This window comes from Coregonus clupeaformis, chromosome 36 (genome assembly GCF_020615455.1).
Source record: "Coregonus clupeaformis isolate EN_2021a chromosome 36, ASM2061545v1, whole genome shotgun sequence".
NCBI lineage: Eukaryota > Metazoa > Chordata > Actinopteri > Salmoniformes > Salmonidae > Coregonus > Coregonus clupeaformis.
Window position 1 is genome coordinate 19773655 of NC_059227.1, and position 23144 is coordinate 19796798.

Consider the following 23144-nt stretch of genomic DNA (forward strand, 5'->3'; position numbering starts at 1 on the left):
GCCTCGACACAATCCTGTCTCGGAGCTCTACGGATAATTCCTTCGACCTCATGGCTTGGTTTTTGCTCTGACATGCACTGTCAACTGTGGGACCTTATATAGACAGGTGTGTCCCTTTCCAAATCATGTCCAATCAATTGAATTTACCACAGGTGGACTCCAATCAAGTTGTAAAAACATCTCAAGGATGATCAATGGAAACAGGATGCACCTGAGCTCAATTTCGAGTCTTATAACAAAGGGTCTGAATACTTATGTAAATAATTGTTTTCTTTTTAATAAATGTGCACACATTTCTAAAAACCTGTTTTCGCTTTGTCATTATGGGGTATTGTGTGTAGATTGTTGAGAGAAAATATATATTTAATCAATTTTAGAATAAGGCTGTAACGTAACAAAATGTGGAAAAAGTCAAGGGGTCTGAATACTTTCCGAAGGAACTGTATATGATTTCCCACGCAGTGGTTTCCGTCTGAGGTTGTTAATGACACCAGTTTTTCCTGTCAAGTGCTCAGAAGAACTTTCCCGATCCTTGAAAAATTGAAATTTGAGAGGCTATGGTTTTAATTTATTTCTTTTTTTTCCTGGCACTTAAAATTGGAAAGCTGTTTACTCCTCCAACCAGATGCCTCTCCAGGAAAACAGGCACACACCACTTCTTTGGAAGACATCTTGATGACAAATTGCAGTCTTCCATGTAGTACTACATGATGGTGATTGCAAAGGACCAATTTGAAATTAGATAAGTGACTATTCTGGCTAAATATGACAGCTTTTAGACAGCTTGTTTACTGCACAAAACAATTGCATGGCTTGACAACTCATCAATTCTAAATAGAATGCTTTTTTTTAAATCCAGGAAAGTCCAGTTGAGGTCAGAAGACCTAATTTACAAAGGAGACCTTTGTAAATTATACATTGTAAAAAATACATTGATCATACACACTTTGTTGCATACACAGCACAGCAAAAACATAAAGAGATAATCTGAAATGTATCTATATTCTAAGTGTCATGCTATAGCACACCCCCTAAACCCATACCTAATGTGGCTCTTGCAAAAAACATTTCACAATAACCACTCAATACAAAGGGTGAAGTGGGTGATTGTGGCACAAGGGAGGGGCACTGGATTTCTCAAACAAATCAAAATATGTATTTACAGTACACGCCTAACCCATTAAATCAATGACGACTGTAAATGTCTGTCAGAGAACAATAGAGAGTAGGTAGCCTATATTTAGGACCAGGAGTTTTCCCTGACCAGGAAAAACCTCTGGGCCATGCTTAGTTATATTCAGAGGCTGGTTCCAGCGGCCCGTCCTGCCATCCTGATCTGTCTGTGGTAGTCGTTCATCAGAGAGGGTTGGACATGAAGAGACAGGACAAGGGCAGATGGATGGCAGGTGTCTGGGTGACACAGCCATGTCCTCGGGTCGGACGGTCAACCGACCGCCTGCCTGCCACCCTGATGGAGGTGTGAGGAAAATAATACATTGAACGTGCTCACTTACAACTGTCACAGCAGCATGCCACTGCACCCGCACGCCTGGATAGGAAACAACCAATAGACATTTGGTGGCTGGTTAAAATGTATTGTGTTTAATGCATTCCTATTTAAACATTCTACCTGAATCCCAACATTTATTACATGTTAATCTCTACATGATGAGTGTAACACCATTAGTGGACATTTTTGCAATGATACCCATTTAGTGTTATAGCACTTGATTACTTGAGTTTAATTATGTATTATTGAGTAAATAAGAACAATTTGTCAGTTGCAATATTCATGAGGATGACAATCTGACAATCAAAAATAGGTCTGAGTTAATTCTCATCTATGGTGAGAATTCCCATGGCAATTTCCGTAAACAGAATTACTTTCAAAGTAAAGAAATCAAAACTAATCAAGACTAAAATACCCCTAAGATCAAAGTATCTTTCCAAGTGATCTGAAAGACAAACACGTTAGTGAGAATAACCAACCTAGTTGTGTCAGAGTGGATTAAACCAAAGGGAAGTAACTATGTGTTCTACGAAGTATGACAGTGATAGCCTAAAATTAGCAACTGGAGAGCTCTTTCAGGTTTTACAGAAGAGCTATAACTGAGTTAAGTTTACCAAAGGCCTACACTTGTTTTGTGTGCATTGACTCCTGTTGCGCCTATGGTACTTTAAAGTAGGACATATACTGTAAAGTAGGACATGTACTGTAAAGTAGGACATATACTGTAAAGCAGGTCATGTACTGTAGGCCTACGTGATATTGCAAACGTGTCCACATACGGTGAGGTCCAAAAGTATTTGGAAAGAATTAAAGCATCAAGGACATTTTATTGTAGTCGTATTTATTTTAAAACAACAATTCGTTTTATTTCCACCTGCACTGTGATTCATTATTGAAACTGGGGTCTTCCATGATATTGTACTTTCCACTGAACATCACAAAGTTACCCTTTTTATGTATGTTTAACATTTTTTCATTTTTTTTTTGTTTCTATACAACGATTTGTGCTTTGATACCTTAGATTTTAAAGACATGTTAATACAGTTAAGTGAATACCAGGGACTACTGTCAAAAATGTCCAAAGAGTAAATTACACAGATCTTCTACACACCATACAAAATACAGATATACACACACGAGTGCACTGGCTGAATGCTCTCATTCGTTTAGGTTGTTTATTCGCAAACAGGGTTTTAAAAGCAACTGGATTCCAAATAAGGTGCATTTTTCAGAGTACTGGATATCTGTGTCTACAAGCCTTGAAACTTTTTTTTTGATGAACTGATGTCATTGCCCAGAATGAACTCTTTCCATGGATAAATGTGTATGACTGTGTGTGTGTATGCCGCTGGGGTCTCCTCGTTGGTAACACACTGGTGTCTCACTACTCTCTATGTGTGTGTGTCTGTGTGTGTGTGTGTTTGTGTGTATATGTGTGTGTGTATGTGTGTGTACAAATACATGGGCATTCAATATTTACATCAGCTGGAATGTTCCCCATACTAATCAATAAATCAAGTACTTCAAGCAACGTGATTCACAGAAGATCAAACTATCTTTAATATTTCACTACTACGTCAGTAAGCGTTGAATGAAAACAAAAAAATAAAGCACATTGATTCACTTAATGCTGAACAGTTCTACTTTTTGTAAAAAATTAAAAATCACAACTAGTGTAGCCAATCCAGCGAACAGGAGAGAAAAAGGTACAAGCATTTAGAACTAACTACCATACTGTATGTGGGTGTCAATCTAAAACCTAAGTGCAGATATATATTCTATATATATATATATATATATATATATATATATATATATATATATATATATATATATATTTATATACTAGGTAAATATTCTGGTAAATTTTATCATATGTATATACCTCCAAGTAAAGTGCATTCACTTAGGTGTATATAAATACTTCTAACATATAAAGCCATTTTACAGTGTACATATTGTTTGCTCTAATTATGCCATAGCAAAACCCATGCTTTACATAGAAAAGGCATCCACAACATTAAGAAAAATTTACAATTTATGAAACATGATACAATAAATAGTATTATAGAATTGCTGCTGTACACAAAAGCCATTTAATTTCACTCATATAAAAATATGTTTTAGTGCAACCTTACATATATTGATACTTCACATCATTCAGACTCAAGTGTCTAAAAAAGACGGGAAATTGCATTTATTACAAAGCTGATACACAAACTTGATATATTAACATATCTTCCTGCTTAATATGCTTATAAGAATATAAGCAGAAAGTAAAGAAAAGGCACATCTGTACATTTAAAAGTACCAGACTGGAGTCCATAAGCAATTTGGTCAGGCTCATATATAAGTTAACATACTGTATGTATATTCTCTGAAACTTTAAATAAGAAATTGTTAAAATAGCAAACCAGGTTATAAAAGGCATGCTATACATATACATTGAAACTACAGAGTATCTACTTAATTTGCTTGTTTAAAGACTTGTTTGTGTGTGTGTGTGTTTAAATGTCTGTCTCTCTGTATGCGTGTCGTGTGTGTGTGTGCAATTGTATGGGTTGATGTCTTTACGTTGCACGTCCTTCCCTTTTTAACAATGTTCACCTGTTCTCTGTGGCATCCTTTGATATATCTTTGCCTCTCTTTGTGCTTGCTGGTCTTTCCCCTGGGCTCTGTTGACCTGGCGACCTCTCCTTGGCACAGTGGCCTGGGCCTGCCGCGGAACCCGCCGGGCCCTTTGATGTGGCCGGCAGGGAGGTCTCCAAGCTGGAGCTGGAGTGTAGGGGGAGAGGGGAGGCCGAGCGGCCGTCCGGGGACTGCCTAACCTCTAGGCCACTAAAGTGCTGAATCCTGCTGGGGGCTCTCTCCTGAGGGCTGGGGTAAGGGGGGTGAGAGGAGTGAGGCAGTGGGGGGGGGTGTCTCTGATGGGCGTCTGAAGAGCACGCCAACATGCCCTTCTCCAGAGTGTCATGTTCCGTAGCGATGCGGAGCGAGGCGATAGCTTTGGTACAAGTCTGTATGCTTTCCTCCTGCTGCTTACTGTCCTTGCTGTCTGACATGTCTGCGCTGTCCTGGCGACTTCCTGACCAGGGTAAAGAGGTGCCAGTGGAGGGGACCGGGGTCCCCCGAGAGGGAGTGGATGATGACACCATCCTCTCCTGGCGCTGGGGCAAGTCGGACGAACCCCTGGACCCTCCTCCTCCCTCGGCCAGGTGGAAGGAGACCTCGCTGGTGCTGGACTCCTCAGACGTGCTCTTCTGCAGGGGGAGGCGGGTGGGGTGGGCCTGGCCGGTGACTGAGGTGGGCACAGAGTGCACCATCTGGATACCGCCGATGGGGATCATGGGGAAGGAGGTGCGGACCTGCTGCTGGGAGTGCAGGGGGAGATGGCTGAACAGGCCCTGGTGGGGCCGTGGGGACTCCTGGCTGCTGTGGGGAGGGGAACCCTTTCTCTGATCCTGAAAAAATACAAGGTGAATTCAGCACAAAGTATAGTGGTCGTAGATCAATAGGGTCTGTGGATCTTAGTATGCAGATGATCTCTGAAAGTACTATGTTTTTTTCAGTTTAAGTTCAACAATTGAACAGCTTGAAAAATATGAATATTCAACAATTGAAATGTCACAATTATATGGAGCAAAGCATCTAATGATGTATAATGTGCTAACACTTCAAATTGTAGGTTTGTACTGACTGAGAAACTGTGAATGAGGAAAAGAGGGATTGTAATGGATTTTGAGAAGGCAGGAAAAATCTGCTCACATACGACAAAACTATTACCAGCTAAAAATAAGTAAAATATGAATATTTGAAAATTATACAGCTGAAGCAGGCTCCATGTCATGCTTTATTTAAACTGGGGTTCCTGGAAAGTCGGGTTTAACAAGACTCTTAAGAAGAAAAACAGAAGTTATTAACCACTGAGTGATGAGCCAAGCTACGGCTGCCTTATCTTTATATCACTGAGTTCCATGGAAACAAGCCAGATGGCAGAGAGAAGAGAATAATACACACTGTATTTGACCTCTTTCCCCAGGGATCCTTAATTAGCCACATATATACATAGAAATGCCTGCAGATACTGCAAGAGTAGCACTCTATGGTGGTCCTTCATGGGCCCATTGTACTTTAACTTTAAGTTAGAATCTCTAAGACAGTTGAAGGCAGAGACCATTTACCATCCTATAAGGCACTACTATTAATACTGTGAGTCATTAGTTAACACACAGTCAGTAAGGAGCTGTTCATGGTGGCTCAAGTGCAGTGTGAATAGAATAAAATAGAATAGAACACTTACCGTCTCCATCTCTGAGTGGCTCCTGCTGCGCTGGCCCAGTGGCACCATCTCTGAGTGCAGGTGCTGGCCCAGACTCCAAGGGGCACTGTGATGGTGCATGCCCCTCCTGGGGGAGACAGGTCTGATCATGCCCCGGTGGTGACTGCGTGGAGACAGCTCCCTCCTGCCCGCCAGGTCCCTGCCCGGTGACGTGGGGCGTCCGGCGTGGGACAGGGGCGAGAGGTGACCTCTGGGGGACAGGTCCCTCCGGGGCGAGAGGTCCCTCCTGAAGGAGATGTCTCTCTTGGGGGAGATGTGCCTGAGAGGGGACACCTCTCTGTGGGGTGACAGGCGGCCACGGGGGGACAGGTCCCGTCGGGGGGAGAGGTACTTGCGTGAGGAGGTGGTGGGGGAGGGCTCTCGGAGAGGGGAGGAGTCCAGGCCTGGGGAGGAGAGGCGAGACGGGGACAGGTCAAAGGAGGAGGAGCTGTGATCTGGGGACAAGCCAAAGTCCTCGTCCATGGAGCTGGGTACGTCTAGCCTGCTCTTATAGTCCTCGCCCAGGGCGCCCTGCAGCAGACGCTGGTACTCTGCCATCTGGCCCTGGCCTGCACGCTCGCTGGGCACCATGAGCTGGGTGATCTGGATGCTGGGCAGGCTGGTGAAGTAACTGAAGAGGGGCGGTTTGGAGCCGTGGCCCAGAAGGTCTGAGGAGCAGGCGCTCTGAGAGGCTGCCACAGCCGTGATGGAGAGAGACGGTATGCCATAGGGCTGAGGGCTGGTGCTTCTGGAGCGCGTTTTCGGCGTGGAGTCGCCATCGTAATCGTCGTCATCGTCTTCATCGTCATCCACCTCATCCCCGTCATCCTCGCCACCATCAGAATCATCAGCGTCTGAGAACTGGTGGTCCGCCATGATGCCTGACATCTTCCCAGACTCCCTCTGGCCATCCTCGCCATTGTCTAAAAAGAAACATATTGGTAAATCAACCATTGATCCAGTCAAACGCTATGCAAATGAAATAACAGTAACCTACTTTATTCTGCAAGACAAATAAACAGCATTTAGTGCAGTCTTAACAAGGAAATGGGATATAAAAACACAGTAGGACTTCTTCTATTTATGCGTTTACAGATCTTTTCCAGCAACCGCAATTTATTTCAATTGGATTGAATGGGTCACTGGAGTTATTTTCTACTCTATGAAGAATGGTGGAATTCAAGCAGGGAAAATGTGAACTGTGTATCTTAAAGTTGGTTATTTTACATAAACCTGACAGAGAGGCAGCTCCTGTTTTTCATTACGATAATTGTCCCTCAAGAACCGCACCAGTGCAACTTACAGGGCCCAGTATTTATCAAATGTTGGCTCATCTCTACACAATGTGCTCAGTCAGTCTGTCTGATTCATACCAGCTTCCTCGGCGTCTGCATCCTCCACAGATGTCACTGACACCCCGAGCTCCAAGCACTTCTTCATGTGGGCTTTCGACTTCATGTGCTTTGTCAGGTTTCCTGAAACCAGAGTTTACAACTTTTAAAAAGTCTTACTGGAAGCAGCATAATAAACTCATCAACACTTTACTGCAGCAGAGAGAGAACCTTGCCACTCTCCTAATGCAATGTAGACTGAAGTCTGTAGTCGCAGTTCTACATAAATCATTTTCCAGTGTGATCACTGTTTATGTTTGAACTATCAGGTTCAATTCCTTGAGAAGGAAGGTGTACATTTGCATATATGTGGTTATATGAAGCGGAAGAAGGAAACCCACCTTTAGTTTTAAAAGCAAAGTTGCAGAACTTGCAGACATATGGTCTGACATCGGTGTGTGTGCGGATATGTTTCTTCAGCATGCTTGGCTTCTTACAACGAATTCCACACTCTTCACAGATGTACTTCCCTCTTCCTCTACCCCGCACGTAAACATAGTCTTCATTGGATTTGTACCTGAAATCATAAGAAGACCAGATTTTCCAACGTTATTGGAGGATATTGAGTATAATCGAAGCATGTGTTAAGGGAGCAAATATCAAATACATCAAACAGGCCACTTTACATTGGGAAAGTTTGCCTATTACTGCTCAGAGAAAATAATTCTGGTGCCAAATTCAACTGGGTATTGGTCAGAGATATTTTTACAGCTGTTCCCATTTATGAAATGTAATTCTTGTACATTTTTCTCACTGTACATTGTAATATCATAAAAGGGACATTCCAGATATGTGATTTTGAAAAAATGTCAGATGATTGAAAAACTCATTTGGAAATCTATCTATTGCTTGCACCAACGCAAAGAGGTTACAGTAGCCTCATGCACAGTAGTCAATAATACTATGGCTGTTAAACAACAAAACGTTGCTTTACTGTAGCCTATACTAGTAACGCCTTTCAACCACTATTAAAATCCATCTGAAAAATCCATCCTGTGTTTTTTTTAAAATCTATAACATTTCTGCAGAAAACACCCTCTAGTGAATAAATGTGAAGTCATAAAAAATGTAAAGTGATTTAAGTAATACTTAAATTCCAGTTATCACAGTCATTGTATTACCATTCTCAAATAATATTTTGCTCTGAAGAAGTGGTTTCAGCCGCCAGGCATTAAATCCAACATATTTAAGTGCTGTTCATCTTCTGCCTTCCATAAAACTGTACATTTTGTGTAAAAGTCACAACAATATACACATTTAAGCAGCCCTCTCGAGAAGGTGCCACACTGATATTAAAATGCTTTCAATTAAATTTGAATGGCTAATGGCAGCCATCTTCACATACCCTCCTTCAAAGATTTTGATGCGAGTGGGCTCAGCCTGCTTTGAGGAGGCCTCTTTCTCTCCGTGGTCCTCCTTGATTCGATCCCTGGCACTCAGCCCCTTGATTTTCTTCCCATATTTGCTCACATCTAGCTGCATGAGCTCTGGCTTCATCTGCAAATGAAAAACATGCATAACACTCAGTTAAATCCTCACAAACAGACAAAAACACTTGATGGCAGATGTACAGTACTGGAATGTCGGCTTCAAAATAGACTTTTATCCCAGATTGGTTTCTAATATTGTAGGGGATTTCAAACTCTCTAAAGCATGTGAATTCTAAAACTTGAATACTTATTTAGTAACCAACCGTTAACCACCCATTAACCAATAAATACATTAACTATGAATAAGAGACATACTGTATGTGACGTGTGACTACCTGCTCAAACTTCTGCTTCCAAGCAAGAGAGGACACAAGTTTTCCAGTCCCGGGTTGATACATAGCAGCCATCGTGTAGGTTTCTGTGTTCTTCCTCTGCTTGGAGCAGAGCAGGGCCAGAGTAGACTTGGTGCTGAGACTGAGAGGGTTGGGGTTGTAAGAGCTGATGCACCAGGAGCCGTAGACAGAAGTCAGGGGAGTCGTCTGAGCGTTGTTTGGCTTGGTGTAATTCAGGAAGCACCAGCTGACACTGGTTGTCGTGCGAAGACTGGGGAACTGAAAGAACTGCTGAATGTCGGCCAGATCTGTGAGCAGTAAAGTGCTTCCAGCAGCGCCCCCACTCTGATTGGCAGCCAGCTGCACCAGCATGTTGACAGGTATCTTGCTGCCCATGGGTGGCTTGGCTTCTCCTGGAGTGTCACTGGAGGAGACCATGGACTGTGGGCTGCAGCTAGCCTCTGGGGTGGAGGAGTCATCAACGTCCAGCTCCTCTGGGGACTCTCTGCCACCAGGGAAGTCCGTCACGATTTGCAGAGGGGGAGTGAAGCTGTCAGCTGGTGGCACATCAGGTATGTGAGGTGCATTAGAACGCACTGGGATTTTGGTGGAGGGGAAGTCTGCTGGTGGGGAGGAGGACATCCTCTCCTGATCATCCATTGAACCCTCGCTCTTCAGAGGGGCGCGCTTTGGTAACGTGCTGCTGTCTTTCGAAGCACTCAGCTCGACAGCGCTTAGCTCCTTTACAATCTGACCGTACATCTTCTCCTCCTTGACCCGTTTTTGCTGTTTGGTCTCTATAAAGAGTTCCAGGCTACTGGCCGGTGATAGCATCCGCTTGCTTCCCCCAATACTGGAGGACGCATCCGTGGTGGAGATGGTTCCTGATGTCAACGACAGCGGAATTCCCGTGTTCAGTCTCCCGTGTTCAGTGTTCAGATCCGGAACATTCCACAGTGGATAACGTAGAGCTCCCTCAGGCTGACCAAGGATCTGAGATAAGTTGAAGCCAACGCCGTGCTTTGAAACAGTGCCACCTGTTGGTGAACTGGATGATACACTGTCTGAGCATATGACTCTTGCTGAATAAGTGCTCTGGCCGTGGTTAGTTAAGAGTTGTGAAACACTTGTGTACATAACACTTCCGTAAGATGGCACTTGAGTCTGCATCCTAACGGGGACTAGCATACCTGGGAGAGATGACTGTGAACCTGCATTCTGAGTGGCGAAGATTGGCTGGACCTGTTGCAGGAGCACCGTGCTCTCGGTGAGGGCCACTTTAGACGGAAGAGAGCCGTAATGCTGGGCCTGGGGGGAGGCTCTGGAGGGATACTGATAGCTCTGACTGATAGCACCTTCAGCCTTCGCGTCGCACTGCTCCTGGATCTGCTGTAGCTGATTAAGAGATGGGTGGGATTTCTGGAGCATGTGTGGTAGACTAGGCTGTCTGATATGTAGTTTCTGTAACTGGTGTGGCTGGAAAGCCAGATGCTGCTTGTGTCTCTGTGTGGACTCAGGATGCCAGAACAGACCAGGCTGAAATGGCAGGAAAGGCAGTGAAGCCAAGCTGTTCTGGAGTGAGGAGTATTGCATCGTTTCCTGGCTCATGAGCTCGTGACCTGGATGCTCTCCCTCTGATGACTGTTGACTTGGCAGACGAGATGACTTCTGGAACAGTGGTGGGTCGTCCTGGCTGTCCTCACTAATGCTCTGTTGCAGAAGATGATGATGTGACCCTCTCTTGGGTCTTGCTACTTCGCTGGCTGATGCACCGAGAGAACCTTGAGAGGATGGGGGGCTCTGCCAAGATGAGGGTCCATGGTCCGAATGCTCTTGCTTGACAGTAATTTCGAGACCACCTTGCTCATGCACCACAGTCTCAGGGTAAACACTGAGGGATGCCTGCCTTACTAGGTAGCCCCGTCTCCGATCTTTCATGGCTGATGCACTGGAGTAAACCTCTCCCTGTCTGGATGATGTTGAGAGGCTGCCATAGTCGAAGGACTTGCTACGGATCTCTGGGATCTCGGTGGGCAGAGCGCTGGGAGCCTGTTCTGACGAGGAGCGTCGCATCTCCCTCTGCTGTTGATGGCCTGGGATAGTGAGAGAGTTGCCGCTGTACTCAGACTGCTTGCCAAAGTCCTCCTGCTTGGAAGGTGACACAGACTTTAAGCTCTCTTCCCTGTCAAAGGACATAGAGAAGCTGGAGCTGTGGGACAGGTTGCTCTCCTGGCTGGGGCTCCTGGACAGGCTGGTGCAGGACTCAAAGCTGGACTCCCCAGAGGAGTGCTCCAGGTCTGCCAGACGCAGACGCTTCTTCTTAGGAGGCAGCTTCTCCGCTGGGAGCTGGGACAGTGTCTCACTCCTCTGGGGCCACTGGAACTCTTCAACGTGCTTCTCCGGCTCCTTGGTCAGTACGTCAGGCTCTTTCTCAGGTTTATCTGGCTCCTCTGTCACCCTGATTTCAGGCACTTGGATGTTAGACTGGCGTACCAGTTTGGGGGGCATGTGACAGGGCTGGTTGGATGAAACTAAATCACTGTCTCTTTGCTGCTGCTGCTCCATGCTCTCAGACCTTAGGTTAGACTCTGGGCTCTGCACATCCTCTATGTTCTCTGTATCTGACTGCTCTGAATATTGGCTGGAGGGTTTGTCCTGCAGGTAGGCTGGGTGCTCGAAGGACTCTGACTTCTCAAAGGAGTTTGGCCTACTGAGTGAGTTGGTGTGCTGAATGACAGAGATAACGTTGCCAGCTGCCTTTCTGTCAGAGTCTGGGACTAGCACTACGTCCTCTGAGCACATACTACTACAGCATGTTTCAAAACTGTCTGATTGGCTATGTGCACTGTACATAGATCCCATGGATCCCTTTCCAGTAGGTGTCCCCCTTGAACCCTCTTGACTACCTTGTTTTGAATCATAATCCCTGACCATATCTACTGAGCCACTAAAACTACTGTCGTACTGGACAGGGCCATCCTCCTCATCTCCTACACTCTTTTCCTTCCTGCGTTTACGAGTGGCAATCTCTGTCATTCCCACTTTAGTACCATAAGGGCTGTATGCTGTATGCTCTGGCACCACAGGACTGCGCTCCCCTAGCTTTAACGCCACGGATTGGGCTGCGTTCTTGGGAACGTGTCCATAAGTTTCATAGTCGCCATGCCCTTCATGTGCTGAATGCTCAAAAGCTGCCTGTCTCCTAAGCCTCCTCAGACCGGCAGCACCCGGGTAGAAGACGTCATCAGAGGTCATCATCTCGTCAAAGGAGTGGCTCACTCTTATTCCCGGTGGGACGTTGAGGTTGGTCGGGGAGGATGTTGGCATTGAGTTACTCCTAATGAGTGTCCCTGAATCAGGAGTCTCTAGTAGACCTGTGTTGCTTTGGCAAGGGCCTGTGGGATACTGCTTAGGGTCAACGCCTGCTAGTAGTTGATCCTCAGATATCTTCCCCATTACTATGTTAGTGTCTTGGCCAACAGTGGCCATGCCTACTGCAATGGATTGTCTAGATCTAGCAGAGTTAGGTTTGTAATACCAGGTCCGACCAAACATGATCTCCTCGTAGGACTTTGCGTTTGTGTTGGGAGGGCTGATCTGTTGCTCTGCACTCTCTGAACGGGAGAAGTAGCCTGAGTCTGTGCTGCCTTTGCTGTGTGGACTCAGGAGGTGCAGGGACTGATGGGACTGCTGGTCTGAGTCCTGTGATCCCTTCTTCTCTGTCAGTCTCAGAGCCAGTCTCTGTTTGATAGTGGGAGAGTCATCCACGCGGCCAACCTGGGAGCTGATGTGAGAAGCCTTGAGTTCCGTGAATGGGGGGCACTCCATTGCTGTTGGCGGGACCCCTTGTTTTGGGACAATTAGGATAGGCACTTTCATGGAAGCCATAGCTAGTTCCTCAGCTGAATCAGCATATGCCGGCTCCCCACCCTTCTCCATTGTGCTTTTGTCCATCTCAAATGATATCTGGGGAATGGGGCTGCCTTTGTCCATAAACATGGAGGCCTCTGCAGTCTCCTCATCGGTGTCTGTGCTCTGTTCACCGTCTGAGTGTACCTCTGTCTCTCCCACTGAGGACGCCTGATCCATGTCTGTGCGTGAAGCTGCTAGTTCGGAGAATGGGACTAGTCCCGCTTTGATGGCATGGGCATGAGATTTTCTGTGTTTGTACAAATTACTCTTGGTTTTAAATGAGAACCCACAGGGGACACAAGGGTAGGGGCGTTCCCCAGTGTGTGAACGAATGTGCTTCTTCAGCACGCTGGGTTTAGCACAAGCCCTTCCACAATAGTGGCAGATGTACTTCCCTGGCTTCTTGGGTTTCTGCTCCTTCTTGTATCCCTCCTCTGGCGGCTCCGGCCCTGACTGGGAATACTGGCCAAAAGAACTGGGTAAACTGGGAGATTTCTGACGAGGGAAGACTCCTTGGGCACGGGAGTGTCCAGGGAATATGTCGTCGGAAGGGAGCTGTCCAGCGAAGGGCCAGGCATGGGCCTCCAGACCGGGCTGGGGCTTGGCTCCGGACAGGAAGTGCTCTTGCATGGGCTGCTGTGGGTACGGTTGTGGTAACTGGTAGGAGTAAGTACGGGGGAAAGCCTGTGCATACTGACTATCTTGAGATGACTGACCCATTGCAGTTGATAGCAGCTTCCCAGAGCCATACTTTTGTGCTGAGCCAGTAATATTGCTGCCACTGGCACCACTTTGAATGCTTTCGCGATGTGAGTGCCTCTTTTCCTCCGGGTCAGCGAAAGTGCTTCTTTTTGTGCCAGCTGAGGGCTCAGAGACCCACTTCCTTTGTAGCTTCTCCCGGGGCTCCTTGATGCATTTTGGTCCAGCAGCAGATTCACGTGGCTCCATTGTCCCTCTAGACGTCAGTTGGGTTTTCAAAGGTCAAATGTCAGATGCTGTCACACCTGGAGATCTTAAACAAAGGGGCCTTCCATTGCTGAAGTTGTTGGGTTGTTCCACATTTGAGTCACGATGATCCTCTATAGTCTGCATCAGAACACCTTCTTTCTGTCAATCATACTGTAAACTTGCAAACTTGTTTCAGCGCTCAAATGTTCTGTCCAATTCATTAAATGTATGAAGATCTTTGAGTGATCTGAAAATGTAAACAGAATATATATATAAATGGCATGTACTGTAAAAGAAAACATGATCTTAAAAATCATGATTGGGTACATATTTATTACTGAACACTTACCAGTCTTAAAAAAAAAAAGCTTGTTGATTTCCCTCCTTTTACAACTTCCACGAGAATCTTCACATAAGACCTAGAGAGAGGAGAGAGAAACAATTCAGTGATTGAAACAAAACACTCACTGAGAAGTGAATAACTTATGTCTCTAGGATATTCCTCAATTTTCAAATAAATGAATCTCAGTTTAGTCATCTATATTCTCATGTACAGTGGCATGCAGTACAAAGAGTACAGTGCTAAACTAGATTGAATTTGAAATATTTCTACTGAGTGTAGTTTCAAACTGAACCACCCCCTCTTGCTAACAGTGAGTCATCAGTACCAACTAGGCCCACGTAGTTCCTAAAAGACACAGAAACTATAAATAAACATTTGTGGTTCTATTTCCGAGTGTTAACGTACAGAAACCACACCAACACCTGAATACAGAATGAACCCCAGTTTCTGAGGCTAACATGTTGAACTTGCAAGTCTCTGCTGTGTACTTCCTGATTTCAGTTTTTTTTTCTATGATTGCGACAGACACACACAAGGCCCCCTTTGCTCTGGTGCTGCCGGGTAAGAGCACGAAAGCTGTGTGACGCGGGTGTCTGGAGGCCAACGTGAGAACTAAAAATAGCCCGGCAGAAAACCACAGGTATTTTTAGCACCGGAAATATTTACTTTTGGTCCGTTTTGTTTTCATTCTCTTCCATGCTGTTACACAAAAAGAATGTGTGCAAACACCAGAGGGGTAAACTACAAAGCAGGTTCAATGATTTTTTAGAAAGAAGCTTGAAATGGGCATGGTCTAATTGATTCAACAAACGAAAAGACATATCTATGTTTAGCTTTTTTAATGAACCATAAAATCAATAGTCATTTCTGGTTGCTTATCAAAGTTAGCTGGCTAACACATTGATCCTGCTTTCTAGTATACCCCTCTGGACATACCATAAGCCCTCTGTGGAAGCCTGAGTTTCGCAACTACAGTATAAGTGGTTGGATGGAGGTTTGTTACAGGCCAGATCCCCTTTCTGTAAATACCACCAACAATATCGTTAAACACCCATACAGTGGGGAGAACAAGTATTTGATACACTGCCGATTTTGCAGGTTTTCCTACTTACAAAGCATGTAGAGGTCTGTAATTTTTATCATAGGTACACTTCAACTGTGAGAGACGGAATCTAAAACAAAAATCCAGAAAATCACATTGTATGATTTTTAAGTAATTAATTTGCATTTTATTGCATGACATAAGTATTTGATACATCAGAAAAGCAGAACTTAATATTTGGTACAGAAACCTTTGTTTGCAATTACAGAGATCATACGTTTCCTGTAGGTCTTGACCAGGTTTGCACACACTGCAGCAGGGATTTTGGCCCACTCCTCCATACAGACCTTCTCCAGATCCTTCAGGTTTCGGGGCTATCGCTGGGCAATACGGACTTTCAGCTCCCTCCAAATATTTTCTATTGGGTTCAGGTCTGGAGACTGGCTAGGCCACTCCAGGACCTTGAGATGCTTCTTACGGAGCCACTCCTTAGTTTCCCTGGCTGTGTGTTTCGGGTCGTTGTCATGCTGGAAGACCCATCCACGACCCATATTCAATGCTCTTACTGACGGAAGGAGGTTGTTGGCCAAGATCTCGCGATACATGGCCCCATCCATCCTCCCCTCAATATGGTGCAGTCGTCCTGACCCCTTTGCAGAAAAGCATCCCTAAAGAATGATGTTTCCACCTCCATGCTTCACGGTTGGGATGGTGTTCTTGGGGTTGTACTCATCCTTCTTCTTCCTCCAAACACGGCGAGTGGAGTTTAGACCAAAAAGCTCTATTTTTGTCTCATCAGACCACATGACCTTCTCCCATTCCTCCTCTGTATCATCCAGATGGTCATTGGCAAACTTCAGACGGGCCTGGACATGCGCTGGCTTGAGCAGGGGACCTTGCGTGCGCTGCAGGGTTTTAATCCATGACGGCGTAGTGTGTTACTAATGGTTTTCTTTGAGACTGTGGTCCCAGCTCACTTCAGGTCATTGACCAGGTCCTGCCGTGTAGTTCTGGGCTGATCCCTCACCTTCCTCATGATCATTGATGCCCCACGAGGGGAGATCTTGCATGGAGCCCCAGACCGATGGGTGATTGACCGTCATCTTGAACTTCTTCCATTTTCTAATAGTTGAGCCAACAGTTCTTGCCTTCTCACCAAGCTGCTTGCCTATTGTCCTGTAGCCCATCCCAGCCTTGTGCAGGTCTACAATTGTATGCCTGATGTCCTTACACAGCTCTCTGGTCTTGGCCATTGTGGAGAGCTTGGAGTCTGTTTGATTGAGTGTGTGGACAGGTGTCTTTTATACAGGTAACAAGTTCAAACAGGTGCAGTTAATACAGTTAATGAGTGGAGAACAGGAGGGCTTCTTAAAGAAAAACGAACAGGTCTGTGAGAGCCGGAATTCTTACTGGTTGGTAGATGATCAAATACTTATGTCATGCAATAAAATGCAAATGAATTATTAAAAAATCATACAATGTGATTTTCTGGATTTTTGTTTTAGATTCCGTCTCTCACAGTTGAAGTGTACCTATAATAAAAATGACAGACCTTTACATGCTTTGTAAGTAGGAAAACCTGCAAAATCGGCAGTGTATCAAATACTTGTTCTCCCCACTGTATATGTTTAAATTAAACCAAAAGCCAAATGTGTATGTGACAAAACAGCCATGTTTTGCTAAGTTTAAAAATAAGAAAATACAGAACGCAGTCTCAATTGAAACACATGAACAGTTGTTGCATACCGACTTAATGAAATGTGCTTGATTGACAGCTTTGTAAAGATAACGTAGATATAGATATTCCAGAGAGGAATAATAAAGATGTCTAAACCTACAGTACTTGTACCTGCCTCTTAACTCCTCCTAGCTTATTTTCACAAAATATGCTCTCCGTTGCTAGTATTTTGTGAAATAAGGGTCAACTGAGCAAACCTATCACTGAGTGGAAAAGAGCAATCTGTGAAAGCTGGAGTCAGTTTCATATATCACACTTAATGGCGGCCACGCTGGCACACCCCTCTCCCCCATCTCCCCCTCGCCCCCTCTCCCCCTCTCCCCCCTCCACAATTGGGAGCATCTCCTTCCGTTAATGAATCTTTCTAGCTCTGCTGCTGGGCCCCAGGGATGTGGATGCAACGCTGATAAACAGAAAAGTATCTCTTGTTATTCTGTCCATATCTGCTACCATGGTGCCGAAGCATACGCTTACCATTTTGTAAGTCAAAGAAAAAGTATTGAATGGGTTATATAAAGTGCTATTTATCCCAACTAAAACCCTGTCCTATTTTCTGACAGAGTGTGGGTGAGAATATTCATTGGCATCCTTTTCAAGTGGAGTACCTGGAGGAAGTGTGCGTGGGACAGTGACAGAGGCATTGTGTTAGGGACACCTCGCTCTATAGAGATGGAACACATCCTCAAAGATATAAACAGAAACACTCCACTGGATGATTCAAGCATTTTATGTAACAGATCCATAGTCTAACAGTATTTCATATGATAGGACGGCCCTCTGCCAACAACTGATGCCCCTGATAAGGCAGACATTTTCAAGTACACCAGCCCCCACAGTAAGTTTCTGCACGCATGCACGAGCACACACACACACACACACACACACACACACACACACACATCAAGCCATGAAGTACATCTATCTCCATCAACCCCTCCTCCCCCGGAGGTATGCATAATGGGGGAGAACATAACGTTGAGAGAGAGCCTCTTCCCACCTTCGGCTTCTGACTGAGGATCTACGGGCAGTGTGGGAGGCTGCTAGCCTGGGGCTGTACCATGCCCTACACACTGACACACATCTCCATTGTGGCTAGGAAAAGAGCAAACCTTACCGGGGCCCTTTAACTCTAGCAAAATACATCCTCTTTCCAATGCAGGGATTAGGTATTGAGCGTTTTTTGGGCAGCCAGATTCAGGAGTGAGGATTATAGAGTGTTTTGTTATTTTGTGTGTCAGTCACTTGTGTGTGTGGCAGGCATAGTTATCCTTAAACCATTTGGCCAGCCCAGATGCCACATACCAATTTGAAGTGCTTGGAATCCTTTCAACACTGAAACAGAGAATAGAGTGAATCCTATTTAATCATTCGCTTCCTCAAATACCAACATCTGAAGTTAAAATGAACCATGACAATATATTTCTCACTGTCCAACCAAAGGTTAATTGCAGGACACGAACACTGTAAATAAATACACAAAAAATATAGTGTGAATAAAACAAAAAAAGACCTGGAAAATATCTCTATTGCCAAAGTATGTTCTTTAAATATTCAGTCATAGTCTAACTGTAAGTCGCTCTGGATAAGAGCGTCTGCTAAATGACTAAAATGTAAATGTAAATAGTCGTTAACACTGTTATTATCGACTGCTCTGCTGTTTTAGACCTGCCAGCGTTACATGCTTATAAAACAAATAAAGACAATTCAATCAACCTCATCTGGTTCCAGTTCCAGCTCTCTTACAGAGGATAGTTTTGCAATTCAAAAATGTGTGTACACAGTTCTGTTGGTCTCAGCAGATTGACATCTGCAATTATACCGGAGTAATTCCTCTAGAAACAAAGGTTAGTCACATGGGCAGACACCAGTGTGCTTTGGTTATCACTTAAACCAGAGGGCCATTCGATTAGCACAGTGGCCTAATTCAGTGGCCCGTCTGTGGGGTTGACTGTGACACATCCGCCAGTGTGCGATCGCGGTGGCGTGTTTTTAGGGCTCAGGTTACCCCCTTTTGTTTGTCCTCCTGGTGACATCACGTTCACAACTGTGATGTAGGCAGGCACACACACACAGGCCGTTTCTTATTTCCCTGAGCAGAAACAGCCGCAGTTTCTTGTACTTTCCAGGGCAGACTCTGAATAATTCAAGGCATTGCTAATTGTTTCCATTCAGTAATTACAACGTTTATGGTAACAAAGTCCTGCCTAGGAGTGCATCATGGTCAGTGCCTCAGAAGGCCTAATGGGACCCCCAACTGAAACCCTTATTTATTTACCTGTGTGTTGGCTTGTTTAATTTTCTTTGTTTGTTAGATTTTTGCTCTTTTATGGGAAGATAGAACTGGCATAGAAACACACGTATCTGTTATCGTTTCTTTATGTTTCCTTAAAGTGGGAATGAGAGGGGAGCTGGGTCGGTGTGCTGTGGCTCTTTGTTCCAGCTATTCCAGCTCATTAGGGATGGAGGCAACTTTAACAGCTCCAACTGGCTTTATCAACTGCTAGCTGGGTAAAATGTGAAAGGGCTCTGAAAATAGATTGAAGCAAGGGTCCTACAATAAAGTATTGTGTGTTTTCGGCGCATCTGGCTCAACATTGCCTTTCACCTGAACTGGTTCAGGGAATTACTCACAATGTGCTATGTTCAGAATCACTCTGTTCTCAAATGGACTGCATGTACATAATTGATAGAGCACACATGTTTTTGTGACTATTGAAAGGACTGAATCAACAGTACTAATTATGCGGTCTTGACACACTTCTCGCCTCTATTCAATTGCAGGTTCATTTGTGCCTCTCAAGGTGAAAAAAGTAGCTTGTATGGTCTTCGCCAGTCTGTACCATGTATCAACAGATTTCATATATTGACCATGACTAAAATAGAATAGAACACAAACACCAGCAAAACAATGTACTATAAATAAATGCCCCTCGGCCCCCCTTTAAAAGAATCTTTGAAACAGAGAAAATCTTTGAAATAGAAAATATCCCTGTATCTTGTTGAAATCCCAGAAATAACTATTTTCACACTTAAACTTAACTCCCAACAGCTTGGGTTTTGACAGCATGTGAGATTCACCATTTGCACAGCCAGCAGGTTTGTGGTGTGATTTTATCCCCTGTAAGCAGGTTATGTGGATGTATCACCCAGTTTGTTTGCAAGTCAGCCCCCCGGAGTGTCATATTGACTCCTCATTAGAAGCCCAAAGATGAAGCACAGCCTGGAGCCGGGAGAGACTGCAGCTGGGAGATACTGCAGTCTGAGACTGTGAAGAGGCAGAATGCAACAGGCTGAGAGGCCAGGGGAGAGAGAGAGACCATCCATCGCTCAAACCAGGTCCAGATGGTCAGCAGAGCCAGTTTGGCCTCACAGAGCAATACTAGATCTAGTCCCCTGTAGCTCAGTTGGTAGAGCATGGCGCTTGCAACGCCAGGGTTGTGGGTTCGTTTCCCATGGGGGGCCAGTATGAAAATTTATGCATTCACTAACTGTAAGTTGCTCTGGATAAGAGCGTCTGCTAAATGACTAAAATGTAAAAATTTACAATTACAACTACAGTTTACAGTACATTATAGAATAGTATGTGTGTATGGGCAATGTTTATGGCATGATGGGATGGATATTTTGTTTCGGGACAAACTCTGTACTGATTTAACTACTAGGCACAGGATTCAGACAAGAATCCTATCCTAACAGTCATACATCCAGTCATATCCAGGTCTATATTTCAAGCAGCAAGTAGGAAGTTAAGCTAGGCAGTTGAATAGGATGGGAGGTGATATTTTTAACATAGAGGATGTGTGTGTGTGAGTGGTGAAAAGAGAGAACTGTGCTCTGCGTGGGTGAGAGGCCTCGGCTAGTCTCATTGAGACAGGGTGAGGTGAGGAGTGTGGGTGACACTTCCTGTGTGGGAGGAACAAGCCTGAATGCTATGCAGCAGGGTTACCAAACTTATGAATTGGCGTTATGAAAAGGGCTGGTTACACAACCCGGCTAGGTGGCTGGTCGCTCGCCCCGCTCGGCCACCTCGAGAGTCGGAAGATGGCCATTCAATTCCCACGGGGGGCCAGTATGAAAAAATAAAAAATAATGTATGCACTCACTAACTGTAAGTCGCTCTGGATAAGAGCGTCTGCTAAATGACTAAAATGTAAAATGTAAATGTAATAGGCATAGCAAACCACACCTTAAGCTGATGTGTGAACTATTCGCAGCCCTGCAATAGGTACAAGCAATATGATAGTAGTTCCTCCTTTCCCTCTGATAGGCCAGGTGGAATTTCTTGCTTCTATTTGCATTTTTTGTTATGAGATACCACAAACACATTTGGCATTGAACGAGTAAACATCATCCATCTGCCACAAATTATAAACATATCGAGGTTACTAAAATCTGGGCGCTGGGTTGTCTCTTAACAAATCACTGTGTGCCAAATCTTCACTGGGCCATGACACTGGCCATTAAATAAGACATGGATATCAGTCCCCATGCCTGATGATGTTCCTGCTGATTGTGATGAATGTTATCTGCTCTTCCAAGAATGCTGAGCCATTATGGTGCAAGTCATCTACAGTAGGAGCACTGGCTATAAACACTATCTCTGTGGATGGTGCGGAGCTAGTCAGGCACTCAGGCCAACAGCACACACCTCACCTCATAGACAGCTACCCCAAAGACACTGCTTGCTCATTTGTTTATGAGCTTTTGATTGGTGCATCCATCCAGTGTCTGATCTGACCTCTCCCTGGCTCTCTCCCAGAGGACATTAGTCAGTTCTAGAGACCAGGAGCAGAGCAGAGCATTCTGTTGGTGTTGGGTAAAGGACTACAATACAGAGAAGATGCAGTTCATACTCAACCAGTATTATGTGTTTAAAAGTGTTGCTTGGTTGTAAGTGCTGAAAAAGCTAAAGTGGTATATGTATAGTGTGACATGTTTGGCCATGCCACCAGCCCAGCGCCTCATCTTGAAGATGAATTAGCCCAGAACCGTCTGTGGACTTTGGACAGGCTTGATAAGGAACAGAGGGTGACATCATTTCCCCAGTCAAGCCACTCCATGAGCCTGAGTAGACACACACACGACCACACACACACACACACACGCACAACCGCATACACACACACATGACCACACACACAACCGCACACAAGCACACAATCTTCCTCCTTCTCACTCTCTTTCTCTCTCTCCCTCTCTCCTCCTCCTCCTCTCTCATTGAGAGGCCTAATATGGGGTGCGGGAAGAGTTTAGTGGTCTGAGCATAGCGCCTGGGGTGTCGAGCCAAAAGGCTGGGCCGAGGCCCCGCAGGCTGAGAGGGAGAATCAGCTCCTTTCAACATGAGGTCATGCTTAATGCAACTGGAACTCTGGCGGCCTCGCCAGTGTCCCCAGCCTGATATACAGTTACCAATCAAACAAGTGGCCAGACGGACACAGACAAAGGGGTGAGGGGGTAAGTGCCACCATGCTAAGGTCCTTGGGAGGCTAGGTTGAGGGAGGGGGGGGTACTGTGGGACTCTCTGGTAGACCGACTGTGGGACAGAGCTGGGTAATTACACCAGGCCTCAGTCATTTAAAAGGGCATAGATGAAAACACTTCTCCCTGTGTCTGTGTACCGGCCCTCTGCTCTGAGACGCTCCAACAGGCATTTATGCGAACTGCTGCAATGCTGGAAAGAGCAACAACAACAAAAAGTCAGCAGCAGCATGCACCCAGGTTTTATGATTTTTTTTCCTGGAGGTGGTAACGGCTAAACATGCATGCTGTGTGCACTGTGGGATAAACCATGTGACCCAGCTCTGACTCTCTATGTTGTAGGAGGTGCAGTTAGGGGATTTATCCAGCTAAGCAGCAGCACCAAGTCTCCCTCGTTAATTCATGCTCCACAGCTGTAGACGTTTAATGTACATGTTTCCATTTAGCCCTGGATGAAACACATCACATCCCTTCTATGGAAGGAAAAATAGGGAGAATCAAGAAAAAAGTCAGAAAGAAAAAAGGAAAGGGGCTTCATGTTGGTCTTAATCGTCTATGGAAAGACGGTCATATTTTCCACCGGGTAAGCTTGAAACCATTACCGAGCTAGCCTTCATTACATTTTCCACAACATTTTGCCCAAATGACAGGAAGCAGCTGGAGTGGTTCTGATTAATTGTCTTTCTCACTTACAACACCACT

General features: G+C 45.0%; 1 protein-coding gene across 3 annotated transcripts in view; it reads right to left on the reverse strand.

The window, feature by feature from the left end:
* Positions 1 to 2334: 2334 nt before the first annotated feature.
* The window catches only part of LOC121552925 (transcription factor HIVEP2-like), a 93538-nt gene continuing 72728 nt past the window's right edge, over positions 2335 to 23144 (reverse strand). For all 3 annotated transcript variants that reach the window (XM_045211296.1, XM_045211297.1, XM_045211298.1), the window contains 7 exons: positions 14191 to 14260; positions 8985 to 14088; positions 8565 to 8716; positions 7561 to 7736; positions 7202 to 7303; positions 5811 to 6751; positions 2335 to 4971 (listed from right to left, as the gene is read on the reverse strand). In XM_045211296.1, coding sequence (XP_045067231.1) covers positions 4114 to 4971; positions 5811 to 6751; positions 7202 to 7303; positions 7561 to 7736; positions 8565 to 8716; positions 8985 to 13841 — 7086 coding nt within the window. In that variant the 5' untranslated portion in view covers positions 13842 to 14088; positions 14191 to 14260 and the 3' untranslated portion in view covers positions 2335 to 4113. The remainder of the gene's footprint in view (positions 4972 to 5810; positions 6752 to 7201; positions 7304 to 7560; positions 7737 to 8564; positions 8717 to 8984; positions 14089 to 14190; positions 14261 to 23144) is intronic.